General features: G+C 44.5%; 2 protein-coding genes across 8 annotated transcripts in view; one reads left to right on the forward strand and one right to left on the reverse strand.

Moving 5' to 3' along the window:
- Nucleotides 1-203: 203 nt before the first annotated feature.
- TRMT1 (tRNA methyltransferase 1) lies at nucleotides 204-18624 on the reverse strand. 3 transcript variants are annotated; one of them, XM_061616693.1, is made up of 19 exons: nucleotides 18524-18624; nucleotides 18087-18189; nucleotides 17826-17970; nucleotides 15769-16151; nucleotides 14439-14494; nucleotides 13470-13597; nucleotides 10014-10201; nucleotides 9222-9337; nucleotides 8435-8547; nucleotides 7864-8012; nucleotides 7556-7639; nucleotides 6775-6844; nucleotides 6551-6685; nucleotides 4933-5018; nucleotides 3924-4032; nucleotides 3140-3216; nucleotides 2709-2828; nucleotides 2080-2200; nucleotides 204-410 (listed from the first exon to the last, which is right to left on the reverse strand). In XM_061616693.1, exons 3-19 carry the CDS (start codon nucleotides 17826-17828, stop codon nucleotides 327-329), a joined length of 2022 nt encoding a protein of 673 aa, XP_061472677.1. In that variant the 5' UTR covers nucleotides 17829-17970; nucleotides 18087-18189; nucleotides 18524-18624; the 3' UTR covers nucleotides 204-326. The 3 variants fall into 3 exon arrangements, with proteins under 3 accessions (XP_061472677.1, XP_061472676.1, XP_061472678.1); XM_061616692.1 differs by having other exon boundaries at nucleotides 17826-18189; XM_061616694.1 differs by lacking the exon at nucleotides 18087-18189 and having other exon boundaries at nucleotides 18524-18592.
- Nucleotides 18625-21171: 2547 nt separating this feature from the next.
- NACC1 (nucleus accumbens associated 1) overlaps nucleotides 21172-25941 on the forward strand; it is a 48689-nt gene continuing 43919 nt past the window's right edge. The window contains exon 1 of one of the 5 annotated variants that reach the window (XM_061616696.1): nucleotides 21172-21259. In XM_061616696.1, coding sequence (XP_061472680.1) covers nucleotides 21257-21259 — 3 coding nt within the window. In that variant the 5' untranslated portion in view covers nucleotides 21172-21256. Of the gene's footprint in view, nucleotides 21260-22486; nucleotides 22648-22734; nucleotides 23026-23055; nucleotides 23744-25941 lie in introns of those variants that run through there. The other 4 variants (XM_061616695.1, XM_061616697.1, XM_061616699.1 and 1 more) reach the window with 4 other exon arrangements.

Consider the following 25941-nt stretch of genomic DNA (forward strand, 5'->3'; position numbering starts at 1 on the left):
GCAGCACGAGAATAATCTTAAAATATCTTCTAAGGGGAAGTGGAGCAGATTAGCAACAGGGACAATCTGCTCTTTCCCTTACAGCATTTGAAGTTCATCCTTGCCTTTCCTCAGGTTCATGGGTAGGTTCATGATAGCTGATCTATATTTGGGCAACTTATATGTGGTCTGGTGGATAACCTAAAACAAACCAAGCAGCCATCAAAGGATTAACACTATTATTTAATGGCAGGCACATTAAATGGACAGTCATTTGAAAATAAAGGCTCTCTGTTTACTGCAAAAATAAAAACCAAGATGAAGCAGATCCTCGGGACTGTTTCTGGTCAAGGTGCTGCCGTGGTGTTTTCCTCTGTCTCTCCTTCCATCTCATGAGAGTAGCGGCATTTGTCCCCTAGCGAACAATTGCCCTGTGAGGAAAAATAGCATTCAGCAGTACATCATAACTAAGGTGTTCAAGTCCTTGCACTCAGTTTGGATTGTGGTGCTCAAGCAGTTGGCCAAAAGAGAAATTGGCTGCTTAGCCTAAGGAGTCTAGCTAGTCTGGGAACTGAACCCAATGCTACATCTCTGGTTGTATTTGCCTTCCTATTAGTTTTATACACAGGTCCAACATACCAAGTCCTCCAGGGATCGTTAACAGCCCACTTGCAGCCTCAAGCGTCAAGGTGTTGGTTTTGACCTTTAAATCCCAATACGGTTTCGGCCCAGTCTATCTAAAGGAGTGCCTTCAGCATCATCAGCTATGCCGCCCAACAAGATCAGCCTCAAAAGACCTTCTCTCCATCCCATCAGTTAAAACAGCCAAACTGGTGAGGACTAGAGAGAGGGCTTTTTCAGTTGTGGCCCCCACCCTGTGGAACTCCCTCCCAAATGATCTCTGCCATGCCCCTTCCGTGATGAGTTTCCGCCAGGCCTTGAAGACCTGGCTCTTCAGGCAGGCTTTTGGGGTGGGTTAGATTTTATCTTCATTGTTCTTAGATTTTTAATGTCTAGGTATTGTATGCCTATTTTGTACGTCGCCCAGAGTGGCTGGACAGCCAGCCAGATGGATGACTAATAAATTCAATAAATAAATAAATCAAGCAGTTTTAAAACATGAAGAGTAAGATTAAAGCAGGCCTGCACAACTTGTGACCACCCAGGCAAATACGGTAGCCCAACAGGGGCTCAAGGAACCTCCTGTTCTTGCTGTCTGCCATTTCTGTAAGAGCAGCTGTAAAGCATCTAGTAAGTTGTGTAGGCTGCTTAAAAGAAGTGATTTACTTTACTCTTCATTGAATCATACCAGCCAAAGAATGGGATTTAGCCACAATTATTTGTGGGACATGGCAATGGTAGCTGGGCTTAAAAGGGTTATGGAGGACAGCTGACTCCCCTAAGCCAGATGTAGAGATGCAGGTTTTCCATCATACCCTCTGCTTGGTAGCAGCTGCAACAAAGAGAGACTGAAAAGTATGCTCATAAAAACTTTATTTGACATATCAGAGAGACAAGCTACCTGCAGTGTAACAAAGCCATGTCAGTCAAGCTGCATTTACTTGGAAGGGCTCCAGACCCATGCCTCTAAGGTAAATACAATTCCATGACACCAACAAGGAATTTCAGGACAAAACAGGCCGCCTGAGAATAGATTAAAAGCCCACTCTTCCTCTCAATGCTTCAAAGCACACACATACACACACACCCCGCTGGCTGCTTTGCTTCAGACCTCTATGGCGTGGCATCCAGTTAGTGTCACAGGTACATCAAGAGGATGAGACAGTAGAATTGCCTGCTCATCTGAGACTTCTCTCCATTTGCTATCAGTAAAAGCTAAAGGAACTTTAGCAGCACAGATGGCACAGCACATGCTGTGTGCTTAGACATAGGGAAAAGCCCAAAGAATATCAAAAAGTGGAAGAGAGGACCATGACCCTGCTCCAGTACACTCTAAGCAGTTATTCCCTGGCTTGTGCTGTCAGTACCACTCAAATCCCCCAAATAAGCTACCCAGTTTATTTCACAGTCCTCCCCAACAGTTACCCATCTTCCCCACCTTCAGTTCCAAGCAACACCATGGCAGGTATGGCTACTCACTTCCCGGAACCGTTTGCAGCGGAAGTTCTTCAGGTGGGCCCCATCACTCTGTCCTGCACAGTCTTTCCTCTTGTTCTGGTGTAGCTTTCTCTTTTCTTGCAGGGAGGAAGAGATCCCACCCCTACCCCCAACAGACATGTTAGACTAGAGCCAAGGAGGCCGCTGCTTGTGCTATGGTGTCCCTGTCACAACTGTTCACAATGTAAAGCTGCAGCCAATACTCCAAGGATACTAAGTCATATGGGGAGATGGAAGATGTCAATCTGCTTTAGCACTGGAAAGGCCCAGACAGCATGGGCAAAACTATCCAGGAGAGGCATGACAGCAACCTGGGCAAGGACCAGAGCTGGTGGCAGCAGTAACCACAATGTGGTAGATACTGAGTGGGGAGAGGTGGCCCTGAAAGGCACCAAGAGTATAGCTCTTATCATCAGGCTTTCTTTCACAGACACGATTAAAAATAATTCATAGCCCAAAGCACAATTCTGGCACCATTGTTAACCAGCAGGAATGGAATTCCGCCCTGTCTTCCTTCTAACCCTGCCCCCAAACTTTATTTCCCATCCCAGAGTAGAGAACATAAACTGCTTATTTGATCCCAGCACACCCTGGTTCCCTGTGAATCTTACCCAGCTTTGGCTCTTGCTTTTGGACCCCAAAAAGGCTCAGGATTCAGCTGGAACCTTTTGAGGCCTTGCTTTCGTGATCTAGGATTAGCATCTGCCCGGACAGTGAAGGATGCCTGCAGCCTGCAGAGTTTACAGTCAAGCAAGGAAGGAAGGCAAAAAGAAATCAAACTCAGTGGGGCCCTTTTAGTGGGCCCAGCCTGTCACAAAGGGGGATAATAACTCACTATCTTCTAAGTCAGAATGGGACAGCTTCTCAGCTAAACAACACATTTGAGCATACACCCCCCCTTCCAGGTATTTTGCTATCTTGTCATCCCCCCACCCCTCCAGTGATCACCACAGTTTCCTGCCAATAAGCTATTTCCCAATTGATACAAGGCCCATATTTGCCCATCCAACACCCGGTTTTGCAGTAAATCCTCAGGACTTACTTGGGTTCTACAGAAAGGATGCGGGCAGCTGGGCTGCTCTCTGAAAGGCGCTCTCTTTTCACAGGATTGAGTTTCTCCTAAAGTTGGAGGACAGGCAGGAGGAAGAGAATGGGGAGTGAGTTCAACCTCGTGATTTTAACCAAGAGGTGAAAGGGAACAGGCAAATGAAACAACAAACATCAGATGAAGCATGGCTGGAAGTTAGTCCTTCACAAATTTCTCAAGGCTGTGTCTTGTGGGCTCTTTATCTGACCAGACTCAAACAGCAAAATATACATGCAGAAAGAGTGTAGCTCGAGGTGGCTAAAATAGAACCTACTGGGTGACCAGGGTTCAAATCCCCACTGGCCACAAAGTTCAGTGGGTGATCGTGGGCCAGTCACTGCCTCTCTCTGCCTAATCCACCTCACAGGGTTGTGAGAACAAAATTGGAAGGGAGAGAACCATGTTTGTATGCCATCTTGAGCTGCTTGGCTAGATATGTAAAATACATAAATAATAAAATAAATAAAATTTTGCATCTTGCCCCTGCCCCCCATCACTGGTATGCAATCCTTTTAAAGTTGCCCATGAGGAGACACGGCTCTTGTGTTGAAAACGTTTCCACACTCCTGATGCAAAAACATGATACAGGCCTGCATGTCCCATCACCGCACATACACAAAACAGCGCTACAAGCTGAAGCCTGAAAACTGAGAACAACTCTGCAGCTATTCTGGAAGCGCCTATGGTAAAAGATGCACAAAGGAAGCCTCCTTTATGCAAAGGGTAAGGCCTTGCTCACCCAGCAGCGCATGATGTCCCAAAGGACAGAGGGCGGCGCATCTGTCTTGATGGTGTTCTTGCAGGCATGGGACAGCGACACCCGATAACCAGCCTGGAGAAGAGCTGACCTGGAAAAGAAACGCAGAGAAGTTCTGCACAGAGACCCCTAATTTCCAAAAGGAAAAACTCCAATAGAAAAAGTAGAAGATTTCACTTTAGAGCCAATTCTTCATTTCAAAAAATGGAGACAATGCTGTAGCTAATGCCACCTGTTAAACCATAATTAGAACACAAGATTCCAATTTGGTACGATCCAGACCATTTTGTTATACCTCCCTAAATATCTCTTGCTTGTTGAAGTCAGAGCGCTAGAGCCTGTCAACTTACTCTTCCCAACTATCGTGTCATTCTTTCCACATTATGCAATTATTTTTTTCAAAAAAATCACCCTCAATCTGTCAGACCCCAGCCTAGAAGCAGTTGTGTCTTGGATCCAGGAGAAAAACTGTATTGCCTAGAGGAGGAACCTATTGGACAGCCTGTCAGTTTGGGCAACAGGGCCTAGGGCCTCCTGCATGATGGAACAAAGCTCTAGCAGCAACCTAGCACAACAGGACTAGCCTACTCAAGTCTGAAGTCCCAGGGAGTCCCAGGGTACTCTACAGGACTGGGATGGGAAATATGTGGCCTTCAGCTTCAACCAGGGTGCCCAATAGGCAAGGATAATGGGAGCTGTAGTCTGGCAACATCTGGAGGGCCTCAGGTTAGCCACCCTTGCTATCAGAAAACATAGTGTCACATAGTAGGGCCCTTTCAGCTTAAGCCATACAAAACTGCTGGGTACACTGAGGCAGTCAGAAAACCAAGGAAGGCACAATGCCCCTGTATGGATCTATAAAGGCTTTCAAAACCTGGCTCTGCCAACAACTAAATGATCCCTGCCCATTCTATCATACACTACAAGCCCTCTCTACATACTTTTTTTTAAGGATAAGGATAGGCTCTGGTAACACAGGCCCCAATCTTACCTGAACTGCAACAGGGAAGGACTGCTGCAACGGATGGTTTTGCTGAGATTATCGAGGGTGTAATAGAGAGGGACATCACTGAGTTCCTATCATACAAATAGAATCAAATTAAACAGGGTATTTGCCCTACTGCTGCAATAAAGGAGACAGCACTAGTTTATTTTATGAAATCTTAGCAAACTAAGATCTTGTGACAGCAGTTTTTAAACTTTCAATTAATTTTTTTATCCATCCATCCCATTTCTAGATTGCTCATTGACCAGAGTCCACTGGTCAGTTTTCTACGTTCAGAGAATCCTTTTCACACAGATTCATCTGCCTCAGGACTTCTGCTCATTATGAGATTTGAGGAACGCTCCAGTGCAGAGACACAGATGCTGTTGCCCCAGCCATCACAGTCTACACTGAGAGGTGATGGAAGGTGGACTTTCCAACATCATCTGGAGGCCCACCGACTCCCCATCCCTGCTCTAAAGTGAACTCCTTTGCTAAGTCTTATCTTCCTCAACACAAATTGAGAGCACTCACCAGAACACAACCAGAGACTTATATTCTGCTGCTGTTGTGGATTGCAGAAGACTAGTTGTGCCAGTCCAGCTCTTTTTCAGGTATATCCACCATTGCTTCTTTCCCTCCTTTTCCATCCCCCTTCCTTCTTTCCATTTTTTTTTTTTTGGTCTACTGATTTTCTCATTGGATAGGTTTCCAAGGAACCACAGGGCCCCCTGGAACATAGCTTGAAAGCCACTACCCTTTATGAAAAAGGGGCCAAGTAGAGAGATGTGGAGGCCTGGAAAAAAACCCAGAAAATTCAGAAAAAAACCATTTTTTTCCCAAAGCCTTTTTTCCCCCGAAAAATTGAAAAAATTGAAGGAAAAATAGATTATGGAATGTTTTATTTTAGCATGATGAATAAAATGTTTCATTGAATCTTGGTCCCCCCTTTTTTCTCAGTTCTTTTTATGGGAATGGATGCTTTATGTCTGCTTGACACTGTGGAGGACTAGCAGAGACATAAATAATTTTCTTTGTTATTAATAATGGTTTCTTTTGCTTTTTAAAAATTGTTTTTTGTCTGCTCCTCATAAACTGGAAAACCAAAGAGGTTCCTTACAGTTCAGGTGTTTCTAGGATCTTGTAGATCCATTTGTTGCAAAAAAAAGTAAAAAATTAAAAAAGTAAATTCAGTTTGTAAAATTGTTTGAATAAAATGTACTTTTAATATACCAAATGTGGTAAGTTTATGCCAAACCAACTTGTACATAATTACATTTGATGATCCTGAAGTAACAACGTGACTTTCAATCTGTAAAAAGTGCAAATATTGCATTTTTTCAATTTTTCCAAAACTTTCTGGGTTTTTTGCATGGCTTCAAAATTTCCAGAAATTTTACATCTCTAGCCAAGTACAAAACATACTCTTCCTGTTGATGTTTCTATACCAAATAAGTCACCCCATGGTACTGTTCTCATTTGTTCGTACTGAGAATTTGCTCAACTCCATAGCTTGCCATGTAGTAACCTAACAGTAACCTAACTTCCTTGCACCTGGGGATGAACTAAAGAGTGATGGTGCCTGTCTGGCAGTCACCATCATCTTTTGGACAGTTATCCTCACCTCCATCACCATGCTCAGGATGCCCTGAATCCGCTGACTTGTTCGGAAGCGCCCTGGGTTGCTCCCAACTGCTGACAGGACTCGCTGGACAAACTCCACATCATGGAGTGGCTCTGCCCACAGAGGGCCACCCAGCTGCAGGAGGAGGGGGAGAAGACCAAGGATCAGCTTGAGCTCTTTTGGCCAGGGACACAGTTTGAGGCTTAGAGATCACCTGGACTCACCTGGTGGCGCTGGTGACAATGCTCACAGGATGGCCCCACAGGAGGCCCAAAGGCAGCCTTGTAGTTGAAACTGTTGTTTGGTTAAAGACAGCAAGAGCAAGAATTAAGCACCTCATCGGATAGATGGGACAGATTCTTTTCTTTTTTGTTTCATTCTCCCGTTGATTAACTATTGCTTGCTAACTGACCGAGTCTGTATTATAAATAAATATTGTTTAAACAACCATGAGTCAGATTGCCAGTATGACTCTGACTGGTAATGGAGAACCGCATCCACTATGTCTGGCATCAAACAGAAGAGACATGTGTACAGCACCTGCTAGGGGTTCAGACATTGACCTTCACTGCCCCAAAATCTGTTCTAGTTTGCTGATAATTCATTATGCCGATAGGCAACATCCACAAAGGAGTTGACATAGTTTTCACTCTAACTAAAAGTTGTGGCAGACACGCCCCTCCTTTCCTCATAGAAATAACACATTTCCCCCTGCTTCTGACTCTTGTGAACCTCAAGAGACATGACTGCAAGCAAAGCTCTTTGCTTTTTTAAAATTAGAGGGCCAAAAAGCTGAGAACAAGGGAAAAGTTTCCATCAACCCCATGCAAGAGGATGCCTAATTAAGAGCGCTACCCAGGAAACGGGTTTCCCACCTCAGTCAGCACAGGAACATCTGGCAACACAGTTGTTCCTGGAATCCATCCACCCACCCAATCGGCTCAGGCAGCAGGCCAGAGAGAACTGCTGCTAGAAAGTTCCATTAAAATCCCCCAGCTCTCTTACTTGTTTCCATTGTTAGCCATCTTGCCAAGTCTCTGGATATGAAACGAGCCACAGCCCACACAGTTATAGACAAAGGCCTGTTTGCTGTTGAGAAAAACAGAATGACTGCCATGTAGCAGGCTTGGATACAAAGGAGAGGGAGGAAAAGAAAAGCCCAGATGCACCTATTGGGTGTAGTAGACAAGGTCCCTGTTAACTCAGCTAACTGAGAACACAGTGGAAAGCCACACAGGAGAGAGAGATATTGTTTATTTCCCAGTAAGGGGAGCATAGCTGGGACTTTGATACGCAGTCTAGGGCCAGCTCACCTGGCAGAAGCTTTGACCTTGGCCTGCCCAGTAAAGACTCGGACAAAAACACGAATATAGAAATCAGCACTGACAGATAAGAGTGGGACAATGTAGCGCTGGTAGCAGTTGGCACGCAGATCAAGGCTGTGCAGGATAATCCGCAGTGCCTGAAGGAAGAGAGAAGCTGCAGCAGTAAGAGCTATTTTTGACTTTTAGACAGTTAACATTACTTGGTTACCCATGAACCTTTGAGTCTTAATGTACCATTCACATAGGAATATATGGAAATGTCACATTATGTTTCATCATTTATGAGCCGTTCTTTGTTTTCTTGAGGTTAGTCTTGATCATGTGTGCCTCAGTACAGCAGAGGACTGCCAAGCTGGAAGAAAAAGAGTGAAACTACAGCCTTATTTATGACAAGGATACCTGCAAAGCGCTGGGGGTTAATATCACCTGCTTTTGCAGAACTAGCTTGGAAGCATACATTTTCTCTTGAGCACGGCAAAAGATGGGCCAAAGGATAAACAGATATGGCAACGAGTCATGGGCTTGTAGATCTTGGTTCCTGGCACCTCATTCTACTCACCATCTCATGGCAGAATTTGGCCTTGATAGACATGGCCCCATATTTGCTGTAGCAGGTCTCCCCAGAGTTCCCAGCCATTACAGCCATGTCGGTGCATGTGATACACAGCAGGCCTGCAACAGTAACCCAAAAGTGGAGGCAAGTGGCAGAAGATACAATACAGCCCTTTGCTCCCCCAAGAGGCATCAAGCAATACAACAACAGTCAAAGGACATAGTGCTAAGACCTCAGTTTGGACTGCTGCTCTGTCACAAAGCCCACAGCCAAACCATTATATTTGCTGACTTCAGTTTCTATCTGTGCATAGGAAATGACAACCCTCTTCTGTCTCAGAAGGCAGGGAAGGAATACACAGAGTTCAGATGTCAAAGGGCAGCTAAGATAAAATGAGCAAATTCACTTTTACAGGAGTCTTCCAGTCCTCAGAGAGCTTTAGAAACTTGCCCAGCCAGACTGCCATATAATATGTCAAAAGACAAGTCTGTCGCAAAGTCCTAGCTTGCAGTGCTCTTTCCCACCATGCCCTTTCCAGTGTCCCAATAATGCTTGAGCACCTGACAACCTTCAGAAGGAACATCACTGTTTGTTTTCCCATCCTAAGTCAAGGCAATGCAATGGTCTTTACTTTATAGATATAACCAGATGTTGTCTGAAATCCATAGAAAAACTGTTTCTTCCGGGTGACAAAAAAGTAGAAGAGATCCCCTTAGGTAAAGAAAGGCTTGGAGATCCGTGTTTTAAAAATCACCATTGCCAACAATGAAAGTGAATGAAGCTATCAGCTCACCTCCTTCACTCACACTCTGAACTGCAGCATCCAGAAATATAGAAGGGCTTCCATATGGGTCCAAATCAATGACATCAAAAAGGTCTTTCGCTGCCTTGCTCTGGTACATCAGCATCCTGTGTGTGAGTGTGTGTGTGAGTGTGTGAGTGTGAGAGAGTGTGAGAGAGTGTGAGAGAGTGTGAGAGAGTGTGAGAGAGTGTGAGAGAGTGTGAGAGAGTGTGAGAGAGTGTGAGAGAGTGTGAGAGAGTGTGAGAGAGTGTGAGAGAGTGTGAGAGAGTGTGAGAGAGTGTGAGAGAGTGTGAGAGAGTGAGAGAGAGAGAGTGTGAGAGAGAGTGAGAGAGAGTGAGAGAGAGTGAGAGAGAGTGTGAGAGTGTGTGAGAGAGAGAGTGAGAGAGAGTGAGAGTGTGAGAGTGTGAGAGTGTGAGAGTGTGAGAGTGTGAGAGTGTGAGAGTGTGAGAGTGTGTGTGAGAGAGAGAGAGAGAGAGAGAGAGAGAGAGAGAGAGAGAGAGAGAGAGAGAGAGAGAGAGAAAGTGTGTGTCAGCTTGAGACATTCAGAAGCTCCACATCCAAAAAAGAAAAAGAAAACAGTGGCCTAATTCCTTCTGAAAAGAAGGATGAGAAATCCAGCACCCAGGCCCTAAACCTGTAGTCCTCCAGATGTTGCTGGAATACAACTCCCACCATTTCCAACCATTAGCCATGCTGGCTGAGGGTGATAGGAACTGGAGTCTAACCACAAGTGGAAGGCCACAGGTTTCTCATCCCTGCTCTAAATGGAAGACCTTTACTTACCGGGCATCTAATAACCTTGGAGTCACTAGGTGTTCCACATCATTGAGCTGAATGTTTTGGGTTATGAGCTCAACAGCCTTGGCAGATAAGTCATTAGCCACCACACTCTGAAGACCAGGTACCTCTTTTGCAAACCGGATGGAGCGTAATCCAGAAGCAGCCAAGGCCTCCAGCACTCGGACTCCATCCTACAGAGGAACAGGAAAAATATCTAGGACAGAGGTGGTGGGAGGTCCAGGAGCAATTTTGCTCCACAGATGGCTTGCTAATAATGAACACAACAGCTAACTTCTGTCCCCCATGCTGTTCAACATCTACATGAAACTGTTGGGTGTGGTCATCCGGAGCTTTGGAGTGCGTTGCCATCAGTATGCTGATGACACGCAGCTCTATTTCTCCTTTTCATCTTCTTCAGGTGAGGCTGTCAATGCGCTGAACCGGTGCCTGGCTGCGACTATGGACTGGATGAGGGCTAATAAACTGAGGCTCAATCCAGACAAGACTGAGATGCTGCTAGTGGGTGGTTCTTCTGACCGGATGGTGGATGTTCAACCTGTCCTGGGTGGGGTTGCACTCCCCCTGAAGGAGTAGGTTCATAGCTTAGGGGTTCTCCTAGAACCATCTTTGTCACTTGAGGCTCAGGTAGCCTCCAAATTATGGAATGATTTTCCTTACGAGGTGCGCCTGGTGCCAAGACTTTCCTCTTCTCCCAGGCATTTTAGCATGTGTTTTTAAATTGTTTTTTTTAAGTGTTTTAAATTTGTATATTTGTATATTTGTTTTTAATGTTTTTAATTGCTGTAAACCGCCCAGAGAGCTTCGGCTATGGGCTGGTATACAAATGTAATTAATAACAACAACAACAACAACTGCATGGGGGGCCCTTGCCTATAAAGCGCAACATTACAGCAGTTCCAAGAAGCAATTGCTGGAAGCAAACCTTTTCTTTTGTGCTTTATGGTCTTGTGATCAATTTACATGATAAAATCAACACAAGTTGATTTTTGAAACAGATCCTCAAAGGCTGGGCCAGTCTTGAGAATGTTCCAACATGTGTCCAAATCACCAGACTTTCCCCAGGTCTCAACCTTCTTACTTGAGAATGAGCGACAAAACCCAGGCTCAAGCTTGGGGTCGGGCAGGCAAGGAAGACAGTGTAAGATGGTATTCAGTGGAGCATTTGGTCACCACTGACAACCCAGGCAATATTTAAGTGGTGGCATATTTCACCTTTAGATACAAAAGAACACTGAAATGATCCTCCAATCCTATGTTATATCATGAAGAATGTTATTTGTATTCTGTCAACACACAGCACTTCTCTGAGAAATACAAGCAAGACAGAAAGAGAGGTGAGGTGGTTGGGGGGGGGGGAAGAGAAAGAGACAGGTCCCTGTCCCAAACAGAGAACTTACAATCACAACTTGTAAGACAGCAGTATAGTATAGTATAGTGGCTACCACGTCAAACTCAGACTGGTGGGACCCAGGTTTAAATCCCCCACTCAGACATGAATCTCACTGGGTGACTTTAGATCAGTCACTATCTCCTAGCCCAATCTATTATTATTTTTCATTATTTATTTATTAAATTTATATCCCAACCTTATTCCCAGAAGAAGCCCAGAGTGGCAAACAAAACACTAAAAACACTCTAAAATATTTTAAAAACAGACTTTAAAATATATTAAAACAAAGCATATTTAAAAACATCTTTAATAAAAAAGCTTTAAAAACATTTTAAAAAGCAATTCCAACACAAACACAGACTGGGATAAGGACTCCACTTAAAGCAGCCCTGGGCTCTTGCTGGGAGGAAGGGTGAGATATAAATCAATAAATAAAAGGATTGTTGAAAAAGAAAGGCCTTCAACAGGCGCTGCTGAAAATACAACAGAGATGGTGCCTGTCTAATATTTAAGGGGAGGGGATTCTAAAGGGTAGGTGCCACTACACTAAAGGTCTGTTTCCTATGTTGTGTGAAATGGACCTCCTGATAAGACGGTATCTGCAGGAGGCTCTCACCTGCAGAGCATAGTGATCGACTGGGTATATAAGGGATAAGACAGTATTTCAGGTATCCTGGTCCCAAGTTGTATAGGGCTTTGTACACCAAAACTAGAACCTTTAACCTGGCCCAGTAGCCAATGGGCAGTCAGTGCAATTCTTTCAGCAGTGGGGTGACATGCTGGTGATACCCTGCCCTAGTGAGTAATTGCACTGTTGCATTTTGCACCAGCTACAGCTTTGGCAACAACCTCAAAGGCAGCCCCACATACAGTGCATTACAGTAATTCAGCCTGAAGGTTATCAGTGCATGGATAATAGTGGTCAGGCTATCCCGGTCCAGAAACGGCCACAGCTGTCTTACCAGCCAAAGCTGGTAAAAGGCACTCCTAGCCACTGAGATCTGGGCCTCTAGTGACAAGGATGGATCAAGGAGCACCCCAGACTATGGACCTGCTCTTTCAGAGGAAGTACAACCCTATCCAAAGCATGCAATTGACAAATTATCCAAACTTAGGAACCACAAATCCACAGCACCTCCGTCTTGCTAGGATTCAGGCTCAGTTTATTAGCCTTCATCCAGCCCACCGCTGAGTCCAGGCACTGGTCCAGGACTTGCACAGCCTCTTCCAATTCAGATGTTACAGAGAAATAGAGCTGGGTATCATCAGCGTACTGCTGACACCTTGCGCTAAATCTCCTGATGACCACTCCCAAAGGCTTCATATAGATGTTAAACAGCATCAGGGACAAGATGGTACCCTGCGGCACCCCACAGCACAACTGCCAGGGGACCGAAAGACAATCATCCAGTGCTATTCTCTGAAAACAACCGTGGAGATAGGATCAGAACCACTGTAAAATAGTGCATCCGATACCCATCTCACTAAATTGGCTCATAAGTAGTATCAAAAGATGCCAAAAGATCAAGTAAGAATAACAAGGTTGTACTCCCCTGTCATTCTCCTGATAACAGTAACCCATTAGGGAGACCAAAGCCAATTCAGTCCCATAACCAGGCCTGATCCCAAATTGGAATGGGTCAAGATAATCTGTTTCATCCAAGAATACTTGCAACTGCTGCACCACAACCCTTTCAATCACCTTCCCTAAAAGGGGGGTATTTGTGACCAGGCAGTGGTTGTCACACCCCAATGGTCCAGGGAGCTTTTTCAGGAGTGGACTACCTCACAGGGTTGTTGTGAAAATAAAAGGAGAATCTTGTATGCCATCCTGAGCTTCCTGGAAGAAAGGCAGGATATAAATCTAATAGATAAAGATAATTATGTATAAAACAACACATAGAAATAAAATAAAATAAATACATTTTGAAAAGAAAGAAGGGGTGGCAAGGGTAAAGAAGGGACAAAATACATTCAGCACTTGAATAAAACAAGGTGCCCTCATATTACCCTCAAACCCCCAGACTATACCCAGAGGGACACAGCACCTGGCATACTTCTCCCACTCCCGCAGCTCGATGCTCCTCCTGATCTGGCTGCTCAAAAGCATTCTCTCTTTCCTCTGTGGAGAGGTCCACAATCACTTTGGAGGCCTTCTCCTCACCAGGGACTGCAACTGGAACAGATGGGAGTAGCAGAGACTGATATGAAATCTGGCCCTGGGATCCTGCCATGATAGACAGCCAATCCCTAAACCATTTGTGTACAACTGTAATATGGCATGCTATTCAACATTAGGTTGAACAGCGCTGGGAAATGGTCTGCTCATGGCTCTTTTACAGTACAGAGCAGGATTTTGGCTAAAGAACGATGCTTAAAGGAGATCTATATACTACAGTTCTAGGAACAATACTCAAGCCTTCAGAGTGGGGTCTGGCTAGTTCACAACAGATAGCTACTAACAGCATACAAGGCTGCCTAAACAGGAATAATGAACAGCTGTTCATAACAAAAGGAACAAAATCCCTAGTCAGAATTGGGGAAAGAAGAGAGCAAGGAGGCAAGCAATGACAACATCAAGGCCTGCGCTAGTCAGACTGTTCCCCACCGCACAGGGCCAACTTTATATCATTTCTGTCTTTTAGTATTTTAAATGTGTACATTGCCTTAGGTGCTGTGGCAGAAAGGCAGTATATCGATCAATCAGTCATGCAATGTAAGTGCAGGGGAGATCAGAGCATCCACACGCCTTCTGCACCCATTTACCAGGGCAGGAGAAAGACCGGCTTCAGGGAAGAAGGGGGAAGCGCCTCCTACTTCAGCCCTGGCCAAGCGTTTCTTCTGTAAGAAAAAACTGCTGCCAGTGGACAGAAAGGGAATTACTACAATGTCTGGACTATAGGACAGCAACAGGGGTATCAACATGCCTTAAAAGATGACTACATGTGCTTCTTACGCACCACTGGCTTTTCCTGCTAGACCTTGCATGGAATAAAGAGGAAAACATTGCTACTCACTTGAAATCCCTTTTGATGAAAGCTGCAGTCGTACGAATTCGGTAAGGACTGCACACCTATATATGGGAGGGCAGAGAGGTCTCAGGGTTTATCACAACTCAGATCAGTGCAATATTTGTTATTCTGTAGCCAGGATATGCAAATGTACTAAAGGCCCTGCATTTCCTCAGAAGTGTTTATTTCCCAGAGCACAGGGCCTGCAGATGTTGGTCAGTTCCAACAGACATCAGCCCCAGCGAGCATGGACAATAGGCAACGATCATGGGAGCTGCAGTCCAGATCCATCTGGAAGGCTACAGGTTCCCTACCCCTGTAATATGCCATTCAACTTGAAAGTATACATACTAAAGGTGTATCTCTTCCCCCACCCCATATTTTTCAGCCTGTAACTACCGAGCAGTTGTGACTACAGGCTGTTACATTAACAGGGAGCAGTGTGTCAGAATCAACAAATCACATGGAAAATATGTCAGATAAATCAGGTTTTGGGCTCATTGAACACAAGCATCATCACTATATTAGTAAAATATCCTGGCACCTACTGGATTCCTGAAACTACCAGTTATTTGGCAGAAAACTTTTTGGCAGCAAATGGGGCTGCCCCTTCACTGTCAAAAGGAATGCAAGGGGAGAAGGAATTGAACACCAAGGACCCACACCCTCTGGCCCATTCATCAACCTTCTGGGCAGCAAAGGGGAGTTAACCCATCGTCATTACCGAAAGGACCTTGGAAGTGGGCAAAAACTAGGATGTGCACCCTCTGGCACATATCCTTTGAGTACAATCCCCTCTCTTGCAAAGATCCTTCTGGTAATGAAGGGGACCACCTGAGACACAGGTGCAGGCTTCACCAGGGTCATCTTGTCCCCAGGGTGCCTTGGGGCAGCTGGGGGATAGGATTCCTTTTGGTGCCAAATATGCCTATTCTTGTACCATTGAAGGGACCCCAAGTGAGTCAGGAGAGTTGAGCACCAAGAACATACACTGTCCAGCAGCCACTAAATCTTTCTGCCCACCACTGTGCAATAACCCTTCTGGACATGAAAGACAGCTCAACCCACCTTCACCACAGGAAGAACTCGAGGAGGTGGACTAGGCAGTCACTCAGTGAACCAGTTCACTCAGTGAACTCAGTGAACCAGAAGAGGGAGGTTCACAACTGTGGAATTGTCACAGCTCCTCTCTTGTTCATTATAAGATTACTCCAAAGCTATCTTCAATTCAGCAATGCCAAGTACCCATCCTCTTCCTTCCAAAATCAGTGGGGCAACCTCTTCCATAATTCATAGACAGATTCCCACAGGCCATCTTCCCCTCCTGTCTACTTACGTAAGGTCTCTGTTGAATTCTTGGACAGGGTTGTAGAACACTTCATTGGCACTTGGGAAAATGATTTTTGCCTTCCCTTCAGTGATCAGGGTTCCACCATTTTTTACTGGCTCACTGCCACCACTAGTGCTCACTGAAGGTGAGCGAGCCACACTTTGCTCTTGATTACTGTCATCTGCTTCCATATCTTGTGCCTGATTACCATCCATGCCTTTCACAAAAGAAAGATTTCTGACTCGAAGAGCGACTAAAGGCAAGATGTTCCAGATTTCCTGAAGCTGTGGAGTTGCTGTACTTCTGTAAGGAGTTAAGGTACCCCTCAAATACCAAATCCACTGGAAAGACTTGCTTGACATCAGCTCAGCTTTCTTCCCAAGTATTTTCTGAAAATATAAGAAAAACCATTACTGTTGCGTAAATTTTCAGACCTGCTGTTCCATGCATGAGTGACAGCTTACAAGGGCACTGTACCATATGTTATTGACAGCTGGCCACCTTTGAAGAAATGGGTAGTAAGCAGTGATTATTATTGGGGGGGGGTGAACAGAATGTGAGCAAACTTAGGGCAAAGCACCTAACCGGCTTTGAAGAACAAGTGGTCCTCAAGGTTGGTTGGTTGGTTGATTTTTTAAAGGGACAGACCGTACATAAAATCAGCCTGAGTTTTTGCATGTGCCACAAAAGAGATGACCTCCTCTCCTCTGCAGCTGTCTTGGCTATTAACTCTTGTGGACTTATTTACAGTGTCATCATATATTCAACCCATGCCTTTTCCAATGTAGATCTATGATCTCAGAACTATTTCCCAAAAATATTTCCTAACTGCTATTTAAAAAATTACTAATATTTGGTGTAAGTAGTATTACTATTTAGTATAGAATGCACTAGGAGACAATCCTAATATCTCTCACAGATGTGTCTTGTTCACAGTAGTGCCATTAGAAGCAAACCTCTGGGCAGATGTCTGGGACCCTAGATCCCTCTTGGACCAGAGGGGACCTCCAAATACACTTTAAAATTCAAGAAACTATCAGCCATGGCTCCAAGTACTGATTTTGCTGAGAGATCAGCAATGTAGAATTGAAAGGAGATGGGAAAGACAGTTCTGTTCCCACTTCCTCTCAGCTCCATTTTCAAATCACCACCAGCTATAACCACAAGGGAAACACAAGCCAAAGAGAAGAGAAACACCCAGCCTAGATGGCCCAGGCCGTTTCATCTCCTCTTTCTTAGTTCCTCACTCAATACCTCCACCCTGAAGCAAAGGTTTGGAGCAAGAGAGTAGGGGTGGTGGTGATGAGGTAATTACTCAGAACTGCTAATGACTTAAATTTCTGCCAGAGTAAACTCCACGCCATTGTAAGTACCTGTTGATTGACTGGGGGCTGTGAGGCTGCCCTCTTTCTGCATATGGTTGCCAAAAATCAGGATGAAGGAGCTATCTTGTGTGAAAAGCAACCTGCCCCCTTATCCTCCTGGTGGATTCTCCAAGTCAACTACCCAGTTGCACTGGTGAGTCAGTTGACAGTGGACCATTTAGCTGGCAGTGGAAACCAAGGAAAACAGAGGTAACAGCAAAAGGCAGCGCATGGCTCCCCAAGGCTGGTTTGGTTTCTGCTTTCTGCTCTCATATGTGCTCTAGCTAATCTGCATAGCTCAGTGATAAATCACAATTCTGGGCATCTACCGCTAGCGCTAGGAGCAAAGCTGTCTGAAAACCTGGGGGACTGCTGCCAGTCAATAGAGACAATAATGAACTATCCGGGCCAGGGGTCTGACTCGGTATAGGGCAGCTTCCTATGTTTCTAAGTCAAAATACTGTGAGGTACTGCTGGTACAGATTAGCTATATGGCTTCGAAAGCCATGCTGGCTCAAAGTCCTACCTTGGCTGCCTAAGGACAAGGGCATATAGCAGCCCAGCAGATCCTATTGGTGCAGGAGGTGCAAGTGCTTACTTGCCTACTACTGCTGCACTGAAGCAAGAAAGGATGAAATACCAAACACTTCCCTCCAACAAGAGGAAGGCAATAGTAAACCCCCTCTGAATACCGCTTACCATGAAAACCCTGTTCGTAGGGTTGCCTTAAGTCGGGATCCACTTGAAGGCAGTCTATCATCTTCCTCCAACATACAGGAGCAACAGCTGAGTTGATAATGCTAGCAGTTCAAGGTCTTCATCAAAGAATCACCTTGAGAAAACACTTGTATCCAAAGAAAAGACTAACTGAGTTTTAACACAGAGAAGACAAGCATCAAAGTACAGGGTCTTGATCACTTTTTCTCAAAACCATTTAACTCTAAATATTTGACACTTAACTGAGACTCCTCGATTAGCTGCACCTTGTTGGCTATAATTGCATTCCTTACTCTGCAATCCTGGCTGTAGGTTTCTGCACCTGATCACAACTGGGAACTTTCCACTTCACCAGAAAAGGGAAAAGACACAACACTTCAGATTCAGTTTTTTCACACTCTTTCTCCCATTCTATCGAATCACAAACAGAGCCAAACCAGCATGACACGGATAGTATAGGATGGAGAGAATAACACAATAAATACTTTATTTACACACTACGGGCAAAGGATTCAGTGACTGAATCGTGAAGCAATCGCCAGAAATCAAGGCGGAGGGGGAGAAAGGAAACAAGTTCCATAATAGAAACAGAATGACATTTTTTCTAGTCTAACCACTACCAGCCCTCTTAATCCATCATTCAACCCAGAATATTTCCTCCGAGATGCAGTACAACCTACCAGCACTTATTCCCACGCTTCTCAGTAGGTTATATGGACAGCGCCATATTGAAAGTTGCTGGGAGATAATCAGCTGACGCTCTTCCAACCAATAAAACTATAGCAGTGGATGGGACGCCTATAGAGTCAAAAAAGAAAGTGTTACCTTGCTTCCGAAACGCAATTAGAAAGGCTGGAGTTCTTTAAACTCACTTGCTAAAGATCAGCTGTCGTCCATTTCAACGTGACTTCTTCCAGAATCCGGATGTGTATGCTTAGATTACATTAGAACATTTACAGCCTATCATTTCCTTCCCAAAAAACGATTGCAATAAATGGTGATGAGAACAATCGGGGATGTAAGATGTCAACAGGTATTATGCAGAATTGTTCATTGGGAAGAATAAAATAAGTTCCTTTTCTATTTCGCAAGACAAATGTATGGATGTGAAAGTTGAACAGTGAAAAAAGCGGATAAGAGAAAAATCAACTTCTCTGAAATGTGTTGGAGGAGAGCTTTGCACATACCATGGACTGCAAAAAAGACAAATAATTGGATGTTAGAACAAATTAAACCAGAACTATCACTAGAAACTAAAATGATGAAACTGAGGTTATCATACTTTGGACACATAATGAGAAGACATGATTCACTAGAAAAGACAATAATGCTGGGAAAAACAGAAGGGAGTAGAAAAAGAGGAAGGCCAAACAAGAGATGGATTGATTCCATAAAGGAAGCCACAGACCTGAACTTACAAGATCTGAACAGGGTGGTTCATGACAGATGCTATTGGAGGTTGCTGATTCATAGGGTCGCCATAAGTCGGAATCGACTTGAAGGCACATAACAACAAAATACTTTTTTGTTTCAGTAGGCCTCCCACTGAATTTGTAATTTTATTATATATATTTATTTTCAAATTCTGTTGATTTTATCTATATTTTTATACATATTTTACACCATTTTATGAAAACAACTTAGAGATTTTTCTTTTTTTACTAAGGAGTTTATAAATGTTGTTAAATAAATAAAATGCTCAGAATAAATATCAATACATTATTGAAAATAAAGATCAATATATTCATATTTTCAGGGTGGGTTACAAGATCTTGTAAGATCTCTTGAGATCTACTGGAACTAATAAGCAGCAACCCTATCTTCATGTAAGCAGTTTTTCAACCAGGGGTATGCTTGGTCACTATTGGAGGATGAATATTGGAATACATAGCCCTTTAGTATGATTTAGCAAAGCAATCTTTATATTTGGACCTAGCAATCCTGACTATTAAAGTTATTTAATGTGATGAATGTTAAATTGCATTAAATGTTTTTAATATTGCTAAATATAGTAAGGTATTTATTATTTCTTTTCTTTTTTTGTTGAGATGACAAGATGCAAAGTAAAGCAGGACTCCTGAACTTTTATAAAAGAGAGAATATTGGCCCGTGCATCATTTCAACCAGGGGTGAGAAAAGCTACACCAGCCAAAATTCCCTCTTCCTTAAAGGCACGGGAGCCTTATCTTCTTTTACATCTGGTCACATTGTGTTGCATTGTTTTATTTTTATTTATTACATTTGTATCTTGTTCTTTCTCCATGGAGCTCAAAGCACTGTCTTAGCCCCACAGCACTTCAGTGAGGTGAGCTATACTGAGAGGGGGATTTGCCCAAAGAAAAACAAGGTGCTTCCAGTTGACCTATTTATAGGGGATTCACTCTGATTTGTTTGCATGGGGTGAGGGTAGATGATATTGCAACGAGTGGGTGTTATCCCACAGTTTCCAGTACAATTCCCCATCAGTCTCCTGTCTCAAAAAGTCTGAATTATTGGAGAAGCAAGTTTGTACACAAAGGCGCCAAACAAAATTGCACAGCTGAATTTGCTAGTATGTGATTGAAGTACATCTGAAAATAATGATGGTCTGAATGCACCCCTGGTAAATGTTTTAGCCAAAGTGGAGTTTGAATCTGAGTCTCCCATATTCAAAGCCATCACACAGCTCTAGCTGTAGAGCTTGGAAAAGTTACTTTTTTGAACTACAACTCCCATCAGCCCAAACCAGTGGCCATGCTGGCTGGGGCTGATGGAAGTTGTAGTTCAAAAAAGTAACTTTTCCAAGCTCTGAAGCTGCTGATAGAAAAGCCAACTTTGTTCTGGTCTCTGGTCTGCCACCCAACAGCAGTGTGTTCTTCAGGCATTAGCAGATGATTATCCTCACCCCCATTTTGTGAAAATGCACCTGCTCAGTTCTGCAGATCAAGCTGTAGTTAAAAGCACAGAATCAGGCCAGGCAACTTTTTGTGGTGAATTGTCAAGTTTAGTGACAACATCATAATGACTCTTACTGACTAGGAGCCCTTGAAATGTACCCTAAGCCCCCTGGCTCCAGATTTGGCTGCAGACCTGGGATACATGAAATAAGAAACTTAGGCAGTACACAACCCTCTCAAAATTGCAATCAAATTGCAAACAAAATTACATTCTAAATTATCCCCTAATCCAGGAGTGGGGAACCTCAGGCCTGGGGGCCAAATGTGGTCCTCCAGGCCTCTTTATCTGGCCCTTGGGACTCTCTCCAGGCTACACCTCCTCCATAGTCACACCCTCTTTTCTCAGGCTATACACCTCACCAACCTCCTGGAGTGTTTTTGCACAGCTGGAATGTGTGCTGGAACTCTGAAAATGACTCTTCTTGATTGGATGGAGAATAAAGGAGGGATGTTTAGAAACTACTAGCCTACCGTACAATGGTAAAATTTATATTAATTGCCCTACCCACTTTTGCTCCCTGTCCAGCACTGACATATGGCCTGGGGTTGAAAAATGTGCCCCACCCCAGCCCTAATCCACTGAAATCCTGCTTCCTTTTGAACCTATTTGACACTATAATTATTTATTCAGAAACATCAGTATTGGTAGCACTTTAACATTAGCAAAAAAAAAAAAAAGGTCCCTGCCCAAACCTTACAATCTATTTTTAGATAAAGGGCAAAGGGGAGAAGAAAATATAACAAAGGATGAGTGTGAGCAAGTGAAGTTATATATTTATGCTTTATTTCAGTTGAAAATGAGAACAGAGGAATGGCTTGACAAATTGTGTTTGTGCACCTGAGACTTCAGACTGGAAGAAAAGTCAGAATGGCCTGTCTTAAGTGCTCAGTTCTGCATCAGAAAAGTTATGAAAATTACTTCAAATAATGACAAAGGGCTGAAGTTTGTGTTTCCGTTTATTTTTCTGTTTTGAGTTGGGAGATATTAGCAGGGAATACTACATTATTTATTATTTTCAGTTCATTATTATCACTTTAGTACATCCCAGTGTTGAGCTTTGGAAGTTGCCAGACACACTGAACGTTTTGTTCCCTTTCCCAAGGCTAGTGCCTGAACTTTATCATTTTCTACACTCTGACTGTTTAATTTAAATACAACTCTTTTGGGTTTGGGGAGTTCTCAAATTTTGTTTTTAAGTCAGGATAAAGAGAATTACTTGTCCTCAGGTTTCTGTTGTGTATCTCATGCTGCGGTATGTACTTTAGTTGAGAATTAATTCTGGCCATGGGAGGGTTGCAAGAAGAGAATTCTCTTGTGTTTTTATCCGTTGGGGAACGTGTAGATGGGAACCAAACTTAGTGAAATTTATGTGTCCATTTAGGCACATGTTGGGGAGAATTACGTTCGTCATCTAGACGGCCTTTTCTTTATTTTTATGGTGTCGTTTTTAATTGGGGATCCTCAGATTGGAACATTTACTTCACTAGGCTAGATGCAGAGCTTCTCTGTATCTCCGAATTGGAGAGTTATTTCTTACTCGGAGAACAAAGTCAGGCCGGCTGGCAATTTCAGAAACTAACATTTCCCAGTTTCAAGGGAAAGGAAGGAGGGCTACAGTCGAGGTAGGTAGGAAACAGGAGTCGGCTCGGGGCTCCGCTAGCAAGGCCTGTGGGAGCACCGAGATGAAGGCCTGGCTTGGCTGGGCATTGCATTACACTGGCTCGCGGGCTGTTCCATCCAATAGCTCGGCTCTCTGCTGAGCTTGCCTAGGCTGACAATGAATGGCTGCTGCTAGTGCTGCTCGGAGGGCTAGCGGAGCAGAGCCCCTCCATTGAGCGAGATCTCCTCCCCCCTTCTCTTTGCACAGGTGAGAGCTATGTCGCCCCCCCTTAAAAGATCTCATCACTCCATGCTGTCTCCCTCTTGAAGTCGCGGCACACATCTGCCACCCTCCTTCAAATACATGCACCCCTCCCCCATTATTCTGGATGTTTAAACTTTCCTCGCCCTCATTAAGCAGTCCTCAAACCTATCTAACCCTTCAAAGCGGGTGGTGGGTGGGGGTGATGGGGAAACGGTATCCTCAAAACAGCAGTTGTTGCCTGCGCCGATTTTCTTGGATGGGCCACCTTTTAACTGCCCTCTGGTCTCTCTCTCGTCTTCCCGGCCCCCAATAGGCACCTAACCAGCCTTCCCAGTTACAGCCCAAACTGAATCCCAATGGAGGGCTGTGGCATGCCTTGAGGTTTGTGTTTGTGTGTCGGGGGTGGGGGAGAGATGAGCTGCGCCTCTCTGCTCTCCCGCTAGGCCTCCTTGTAGTCTGTGACCCAGTATAAAGGATGGGAGAAATATTCCCCTCCTTCCCCATTACGTCCTCGTCTTCCTTGGCCCCCACTTAGAGCAAATGGCGTGATGAAAATCAGGGCTTCTCCCTCCTTTCCCGGCCTGCGCCTCTGAACCCGGCGGTGGGAGAGTGCGGGCTTCAACTCTTAGCAGGCCTGTCCGAAATTCCCCGACTTTTCCTACAGGGGCTTTGTCCTCCTCATCTCGTCGCTTTCCCCGCACCCAGCCTCCAAGGGGAAGGGCGCAGCGGCGAGCCACCTCAAGTAAAAGTTTTTCAGTTGGAGCCGCTTAGCGTTACCAGGCGAAGGCCTGGCCGAGTGGTTGGCTTGGAAACCCGGAATTCGGTGGCTTTGGAGGATGCTTCGGCCTTGGGGAGAAGGGGGAAGGAGCGCGGAAATAAAACGAAAGAGGACGGACGTCTCCCTTCCTCCGCTCCTAACGCGGAGCCAAATCTTCCTTTTCCTTCAATGTGACCTTTCAGTACTAAAACGGGGATCAGGAAAACGCGCCTGAAACACACGAGAAACGAAACTTGGGAAAGTTTCACTTGTGGGTTTTTTGGGGGTTTGAAGAGAGAGAAAGTTCTGATCGATACTGATTTGAAGAGGACTTAGGCTGGGGTGAGCGATTATCAACTGTTTTGGTGTGCACGTTTACTCGGACGTGAAAACTCACTGAGATTGACGAGGTTTACTCCCAAACATAGATTCGCAACCTTGATTTCCTCTTCCTACTTTGAGGTGGGGTGGGGTAAATTTTCAATGGTTGTTCTGTAAGGGGGTGGGATTATGACTATTTTGCTTTGGTTAACTCCTTATGCACGTGGTAAGGGATGGGAAAGCTAATAATATGGATTGCATTTGAAGATAGTTTTGTCGTTTTAAAAACACTTATGGTGGTGTAGTACGTTTATGATCAATTAATATTGTAAACAAGTTGCTGCAGAATAGCTCACCATATGCTATTTGTTTTCTAAAGTTTACTCTCTTTTTTGCCGAATTTCTCTTTGCCCTTTCTAAGCACCAAGTTTATTCTGCCAGAGGACACAACTATTGTCTTGCAACTTTTGATTTCATATCAGGAAGAGTCATAGTATTTTTCATAAGCAAATAAGCTCTTCAAAAATACTGTATGATAACTTTGCAACAAAATTGGCTCTGAAAATGGGAAGACCACCGTTGTATGGCATTGTGGAGGTGGTTCACTGAGGCTTGCAGAGGGGTCTTCAGAAATTAGTTCCTGTAATATGTTAAATAGCAGTGATATATAGATTAAGGCTATACTGAGAAGATCCTGTAACAATTGAGGTGTGACTAATGGGAGGGAGACTGTGCACAGAGAATGGAACTCTGCTCTAAAAAGTACCTTATCAGTACTTGAAGCTGTGCATTACAGCTAGCCGTGTTACTTAGAGCAAGGCAATATTGGGTGGCTACGGCCCAAACCAAGTTCTGTTAGTAGTAAGTTCTGCATAAGCAGATAACAGAATCTGGTAGAACACCTGTTTATCCTTTCAGAAGTTAATCCTGCTCAGTTAAATGGGGCTTGGGAGTAAGTGTTCACAGGATTGCCACTTTGGTCCCATCTATTTTATTTTTTCACATATTTTCCCATTACATATCAATGAATTAAGATGAACATCACAAACAGGTAACAATTGGAAGACAGATGTGTTGTGTTATGTTATGTTAATGTTTATTAATCCCCCACCTTTTGGCCAAAGGCCCTCAAGGCAGCTAACAGAAAAAGTAAACACAAATATAAAAATACATCAATAAAGCAATACATTGTACAAAAAGTTAAATTAAATAGCAAATAACATTAATTTAAAAAAATATCCAGAAAAGGCATTCTATCTCGCCTGAACTTACAGCTATTTCAAGGGGTGGTACACCAGTCCGAAATGGCGACGGCCTGCAGCTCAGGCCAGGAGTAGCGCAGCTTGACACTGGGGGTCTCCGTCTGCATGCCCTGGCCCAGGACGCCGCCGCCGCTGGTAAAGTGAAAATAGGGCAGTGGCAACCAGCAGGCCGACCAACTGGTCTGGCTCACGGGCCTTCTGACGCTGCAGCGGTAGATCCCAGGCCTCGTAGTATTGCAGCTCTTTTGGGGCGGTGGGTGCCACCATAAGTTTCTCTTGGGCTGGCCGAATGACTCCCCAGCAGCGTGGGGCCTGTTTTTTCTGCCCAAGTCTATCCTCCGGCGCGTCCTGCATTTCTTAGTCGGGGAGCCCTGGCTAGGCAGAGGCGGGTCTTGTCAGAAGAGCAGCGGGTGGGGAGCTTCTCCATTGCTGGGCAGCCCGTGGAAGCTGTTGTGCAGCAGCTCATTATGCAGCGAGCAGGTGGGGGCTGCAGTTGCCGCCAAGGAGACGCCGGCTTGGCCTCGGAGCCTTTGTTGATTATACACCTCCATCCAGAAGCTGTCTCCCTCCTTCTCAGGCTCCCCCTTTTCCTGGGTCCTTCTAAGGTTTAGAAGCCAAATGGAAATGGGAACAGAAATTGCCAGAATCCACATGTTTGTTCGAGGTCGGGAACAGAAATCATGCAAGAGAATGCAAGCAGTATTCGCTGTCATTGGTTTTTTATTCAGTCCAGGTCTGCATCGAAGTTCCCATTTTACACAGTCATTATGGTTTACACAACCATTTATGCAGGTATTGGGTGAGCACCAATGGACTCGCTAGTCCTCCTGATGAATCAGTAGGAGGATCATACTCTTCAGAACCCCTGTTCCCATTGTGTATGATTATGTATGATAGGTGTTGCTCTTGGTGAGTCTGACCCATGCTGAGCTGCAAAGTTGGGTTAATTTCTCAGAG

This window comes from Rhineura floridana, chromosome 3, assembly GCF_030035675.1.
Source record: "Rhineura floridana isolate rRhiFlo1 chromosome 3, rRhiFlo1.hap2, whole genome shotgun sequence".
Taxonomy (NCBI): domain Eukaryota; kingdom Metazoa; phylum Chordata; class Lepidosauria; order Squamata; family Rhineuridae; genus Rhineura; species Rhineura floridana.

Excerpts from the sequence above, each read along its gene's own strand:
- TRMT1 (XM_061616693.1), bottom strand. Across the intron at positions 6,845-7,555 it reads ATGGCTAACAATGGAAACAA|TTTCAACTACAAGGCTGCCT; the intron begins GTAAGAGAGCTG and ends ACCAAACAACAG. Across the intron at positions 2,201-2,708 it reads AAAGCAAGAGCCAAAGCTGG|GGGTGGGATCTCTTCCTCCC; the intron begins GTAAGATTCACA and ends TGTTGGGGGTAG.